At 44.0% G+C, this 6,012-nt stretch overlaps 2 protein-coding genes across 2 annotated transcripts in view; one reads left to right on the forward strand and one right to left on the reverse strand.

Annotated features, from left to right (window-relative positions):
- Positions 1-1,326, reverse strand: part of NUP155 (nucleoporin 155) — a 33,302-nt gene extending 31,976 nt beyond the window's left edge. Inside the window, exon 1 of the mRNA XM_035902677.1 lies at positions 1,301-1,326. Coding sequence (XP_035758570.1) covers positions 1,301-1,304 — 4 coding nt within the window. The 5' untranslated portion in view covers positions 1,305-1,326. The remainder of the gene's footprint in view (positions 1-1,300) is intronic.
- A 41-nt stretch (positions 1,327-1,367) lies between these two features.
- WDR70 (WD repeat domain 70) overlaps positions 1,368-6,012 on the forward strand; it is a 139,648-nt gene continuing 135,003 nt past the window's right edge. The window contains exons 1-4 of the mRNA XM_009647320.2: positions 1,368-1,540; positions 2,101-2,195; positions 2,432-2,515; positions 5,012-5,126. Of these exons, the coding sequence (XP_009645615.2) occupies positions 1,368-1,540; positions 2,101-2,195; positions 2,432-2,515; positions 5,012-5,126 (467 nt within the window). The remainder of the gene's footprint in view (positions 1,541-2,100; positions 2,196-2,431; positions 2,516-5,011; positions 5,127-6,012) is intronic.

Raw genomic sequence — 6,012 nt, forward strand, 5'->3', positions numbered from 1 at the left:
AGTGATGTGTGGCCCGGGGCCGTTCCCTGCCTGCTTGGCTGCTCGGCGGTCACTGTAAATATTTTACACTGCGAGCCTGATGTGCTATTGCGGCAAAACCGTATGCGTCAGAGTTACTCAAACATACACAGATTTGTGAATAGTGATGAAAGCCAACACCAGTGAGGGGACTTCCCTTCAAAGGCAAGTGGGAAAATCTCCCCGTATCTTCTCAAGACTGAGAAGCTGGCAGCCAGGCACTAGTGGGCTTCCCCAGACCTTGATTTTAGGGCCAGTGCTCTTTAATGTTTTTATAAACTATCTGGATGCAGGATTTGGATGTATGTTAAGGAAGTTTGCTGATGATACTGAACTTGGGTGACAAAAACCCCATGCAACACTACAGGCTTGGGGAAGAGTGGCCGGGAAGCTGCCTGGCAGAAAAAGACCTGGGGGTGCTGTTTGACACCTGGCTGAATATGAGCCAGCAGTGTGCGTAGGTGGCCAGGAGGGCCAACGGCATCCTGGCTTGCATCAGAAATGGTGTGGCCAGCAGGAGTAGGGAAGTGGTCGTCCCCCCTGTGCTCAGCCCTGTGAGGCTGCACCTCGAATGCTGTGTTCAGTTTTGGGCCCCTCACTACAAGAAAGACACTGAGGTGCTGGAGTGTGTCCAAAGAAGGACAACAAAGCTGGTGAGGGGTCTGGAGCACAAGTCTGATGAGGAGCGGCTGAGGGAACTGGGGTTGTTTAGCCTGAAGAAAAGGAGGCTGACCTTTTATCACTCTTCTCCCAAGTAACGATTGACAGAATGAGAGGAAATGGCCTCAAACTGTGCCAGGGGAGGTTTCCATTGGATATTAGGAAGAATTTCTTCATGGAAAGGGCTGTCAAGCATTGGACCAGACTGCCCAGGGAAGCAGTTGAGTTCCCATCCCTGGAGGTATGTAAGAGACAGGTAGAGGAGGAGCTTAGAGACATGGTTTAGTGGTGGACAGGTAAGGTTGGACTCAATGATCTTAAAGGTCTTTTCCAACCAAATGATTCTGTGATTCTAGGAGGAGTTGTGGACTCCCTCAAGGGTAGAGAGGGAGATCTGGATAGACTACAGAGCTGGGCAGTCACCACTGTAGGAAGTTTAACAAGAGCAAGTGCCAGATTCTCCACCTGGGTTGGGGGAATCCTGCTAATACATACAAATTGGGGAATGAGAAGCTGGAGAGCATTCCCAGAGAAAGAGATCTGGGGGGTTGGGTGGATGGCAGGTTGAACATGTATCAGCAGTGTTCCCTGGCAGCCAAAAGGGCCAACCGTGTCTTGGGGTGCATCCGGCACCGCACAGCAGGCTGGGTGAGGGAGGCGACTGTGTCCTGGGGTGCATCCCGCACTGCATGGCCGGCTGGGCGAGGGAAGCGAGTGTCCCACTCCCGGCTGCACTGGTGCACCCCCTCCTTGAGGGCGTGCTTCAGTGTCAGAAGGACATCAAACTGTTAGAGTGTGTCCAGAGCAGGATGACCAAGATGGTGAAAGGCCTCAAGGGCAAGGCTTGGGAGGAGCGGCTGAGGTCACTTGGCTTGTTCAGCATGGAGAAGAGAAAGCTGAGGGGTGCCCTCATCGCAGTCTGCACCTTCCTGGCGGGGTGGGCAGCAGAGGGGGTGCTGATCTCCTCTCTCTGGTGACCAGAGACAGGACACGATGAGATGGAATGGAGCTGTGTCAGAGGAAGTTCAGGTTGGACATTAGGAAAAGGTTCTTCACCCAGAGGGTGGTCGGTCCCTGGAACAGGCTCCCAGGGAATCAGTCACAGCAGGGACCCTGTCAGAGTTCAGGGAGTGTCTGGAGAAGGCTCTTAGTCATGTGGTTTGGTTTCAGGTGGTCCTGTGAGGAGCAGGGAGTTGGACTTGATGATCCTGATGAGTCTCTTCCAACTCAAGATATTCTGTGATCCTAAGAAAAAATAGTTATAAATTTTGCTGATTCTCCAGGTAAAAAGGAAGGATAAAAAGCTGGCCACTTACACTCACTTGAAGAATAGCTGAATTATGGAGGAGGCAACCATGAGTTCTAGCTGGGAAAAAAAAATAAGAGTTGAGAATTTTTCTTCTACTTCTTTGACCTGTGCAGGAGTAATTTCAGGTGTGAGTTAAACCTTGAATGCTGTGGAGCATTCGGGGGACCCGACCCGGAGCTGGAGGCCACCATGGGCTTCTCCGGATTCGGTGCGTTGCGGTGCGGGCCGGGGGACTGCCGGGCGCCCGGTGGAGGGGCGCGGGAGGTGGTTGCTTGGGGCCGGCGGCCCTTGGTGGGGAGCCCTGGGGAGGCTCCAACCCCCTGCTGGGGGTGGAAACGACGCGGTCGTGCCTGGCGCCTCCCGCCCTTCCCCCGCCCCGGAGCTGCCCGAGTGCCTGCGACCGGGATGAATCCGTGTCCCAGTCTCCCATTTCTTCGTTTTCAGGGAAGAAAGCTCGCACTTTCGACCTCGAAGCCATGTTTGAGCAAACGAGAAGAACTGCAGTGGAGAGGAGCAGGAAGGTCTTGGGTAAGAAATGCGAGTGTAGCCAGCCGATGCATTTTAAAACGTGTTTTATTTTTCGTTCCTTCTTGGGGTGATGTTTAAAATGTCTCCAACTGGCTGCCTAGAGAACAAAATACAAATGTAGTTTTGCTGCAGGAAGACAGCCCTGAGCAGCTTGGGGGTTGGTAAATACTGAGTTATTAATTTAGATACATTATCTGAGTATGTAACAACAGTGTGTATGTGCAAGGTTCCTGTTGTGAGGCATGGCTTAAAGATACAGGAAAAAGGTGAATTAGAGCACAAGATTTTTTCCTTTCTTCTTTTACTTAGCTGTGTATTTTTTTTTGGAAGGGAGGTTGGTACAGACTGCTTTAATCTAGAGAGAACAGAGTAACAAAGAAGAACTGTGTGTCTTACACCAAACAGTAGGTGACATAGTAGCCCACAGATTTGTCTCTGTCTTCTGCTACACTGTGAGTGGGTAAATTTGCAAGGTGGTGATTTGAAAGTGGGAGATGGAGAAAATTACATCTTTTGCTGCTCTTATCTAAGCAAACACCATTCCAAAGGTTTCTTGGGAGACACATATGTGTGTTCTAGAAATCCCTTTGCCAACCCAAAGGTCCATGCTTTCTCCCTCCACTTGGACAGTTTGTGCAGAATGTGTGTGTGGGGTTTTTTTGGTTGTTTTTTTTTTCATGCGATGCCATCATGGTTGAGCAGTTTCTGTCCTACTAGATTACACTTTATCTGCTCTCTAAATTGTTGCAGTTCATGGAGTTAGTAGACTTGAAGCACCCTATTGTGAAGAAAGCTATTCTGTATGAAAGAATGAGATGATTATGGTGTTGGTTGTTTTTATTGTTTTGATTCTATACAGAATTGTTGTGGTTTAACCTGGCTGGCAACTAAGCACCATGCAGTCACTTGCTCACTCCCCACCTCCCCCCCTCAGTGGGATAGGGGAGAGAATTGGGGAAAAAAAAAGTAAGACCGGTGGGTTGAGATAGAGACAGTTTAATAAGAGAAAAGAATAACAATAGTAATAATAATAATGGTAAGAGAATATACAGAATACACAAAACAAGTGATGCACAATGCAATTGCTCACCTCTTGCTGACTGATGTCTTTAAGACACTATGAAATTGAAATATACAAGGGATTCCAAAACTTGGTTTGAACCATTTTTTTACGTTGGCTGAATCTAAACATGAGAATGTGTTTCCATGTTGGAAACCTTTTTGTCTTTGAGACTGGTTTAGGTTGAGCTGTCATTTCTTATGAGAGGTCATTTGCTTACACTGTGTTTTAGTTTAGGAGGGAAATCCAGCAAACAATTACAAAAGCAAGATGTCTTGACTTGAAAACTTTTGAACTGCATCTTGAATGTGTCTTCTCCCTCACCCATCCTCCCCCAAAGTTTTCTGAGCTCTCACCCATAAAGGAAGCACAATTCATTTTGTTGTTGATCATTTTACCAAAAATGACAAAGCTTTATATGTAATTCAGCTGTTTAACTTGGAAACAAATTTTGATATTCAGAATATAGTAATCAAAAAGGTGTATGTTTTATATCTTTTTGTGGGGGTGGGGTAATGTGAGCATTTTATTTTCAGATTTATTAAGATACACTGTTGACTTGTAGCTTTTTGGAATACCTGTGGTAACTTTTGGAAATGTCTGCTCTGTTACCCAAACTGTGGGTAAAATGAACTGAGATCAAAATATGCTTCTTGGTTCTATATCTTACAGGTGTTTGTGTTTCTCTTCAGAGGAAAATATTTCTGAACCTTGCTGTAAAACTTGTTTTTCTTTTTGGTTTAGTTAACAAACAGTGAGCAAAAAAAGCAAGTGATGTTTTTGTATAGAGAGAAAGTAACTTTTCTCAGCTAATTGAAGTTATTCAAGCACTTCTAGAAATACCATAGCTGTATCTGTTACCCTGTCATAATCCCGCCATTCTTATTTATGCTTTGAAATGGAAGGTTCTGTTTACTTTGATTTTGTTGCACTGTTCCAAGAGGGATTATTTTTCAGTAGGTGAAGTGGGAATAAACTTCATACAAACAACTCTTTGTATTTATTTTCCATAAATCATATTTAGAGTTCATTTATTTACACCTGTATACACTCATGTACTAATTTAGTTCTCTGCGCTATGAAAACTTCAAGAACTTTCTGAAGTAATTACACTGTTTCCGTATAGTGTTGAAAATATTGAAATGTCAACATCCTTATATGCTCAACTTATGTTTGGTAGCATGTACAAACTAACAACTGGATGGAGCTTCTGTTTTCCTTGTGACATTTTGTTTGTTTGAGTGATCATTGCAGTAGCAATGGAAATTTAATTTATATGAAAAGTGATCTCTTTTCAGGTGGAATCCTTTATTTGCTCTTACCTTTTCAAATAGGTCTGAAAATGAAAAAAACTTTTACTGTCCTCATCAAGCCTCTAATTCTACAGTTTTTTAGAAGTCTTAATTATTTGTCATTTATGTACTCTCTGTATTCAGAGGCTCGTGAAAGAGAGAAGGAAGACCAGGCTGAAAAAGAGTTTAGAAATCCATGCACTGATTCATCAGCTTCAGCATCCAGTGCAACAGGAGCTGGGTCCACATTAACGCAAAGGTACTTAGATATGGTGGGAGATTCCGTGTAACAGCTTTCTCATCTGAAGAAGGTTTTTGGGGTTTTTTTTTTGAGAGCATAAGTGTCATTTAACTTGTGTGAACATGTCTATGTTATCTGTAGTATTTCAGTGGAAATACCGATTTTTAATTTTTTTCTTATCTATTCTTTCTTAAAGATGCGTAAATATTTGTAAGTATTGATGTTCTGTATATTTAATAGTAAATTTTGAAGTCTCTTCCTTAATTCCCTTTAGCATACTTTTAAAAGAAAATATAAACAATGTTGTTGATCTGTGGATTTTTTAAAAATACCTACATGTGCTAAATGAATGAGCAGCTATTGTTCTCACCTGTAGCCTCTATGCATGTTGTGTAGAGTAGTGGTGGGGTTGAGAAAGTATTTTGTTTTTACTACAGTCTGAAATTTATTCTCAAAACTTGCCAATGTTTGTTATTGACAAAAAAAACGGTACTGCTTTGACAGTTTGAATTCTGAAGTACCGGGAAATAAAAAGTAGCTGAAAGTAATGGGGGTCACACAACTCCATTGTGTGGCAGGGATTTTGAGATCAGTGGGCTGTCAATTTTCAGGTTTCAGCATCTATTGAAGTCTAGTAACCCCCACAAGACTCTAGTAGGCCTATATATATGTATCTTATGGGCTGATAGAGTCTATATGTGGTAGGCTGTTATCATAGAATCATAGAATGCTTTGGGTTGGAAGGGACCCCTAGAGGTCATCTAGTCCAACCCCCCTGCAGTGAGCAGGGACACTGTTGACTAGATCAGGTTGCTCAGAGCCCCATCCAGCCTGGTCTTGAATGTTTCCAGGGATGGGGCCTCCACTGCCTCTCTGGGCAACCTGTTCCAGTCTTTTGCCATGG

Source organism: Egretta garzetta, unplaced genomic scaffold (assembly GCF_000687185.1).
Source record: "Egretta garzetta isolate BGI_Z169 unplaced genomic scaffold, ASM68718v1 scaffold59, whole genome shotgun sequence".
Classification (NCBI taxonomy): Eukaryota; Metazoa; Chordata; class Aves; order Pelecaniformes; family Ardeidae; genus Egretta; species Egretta garzetta.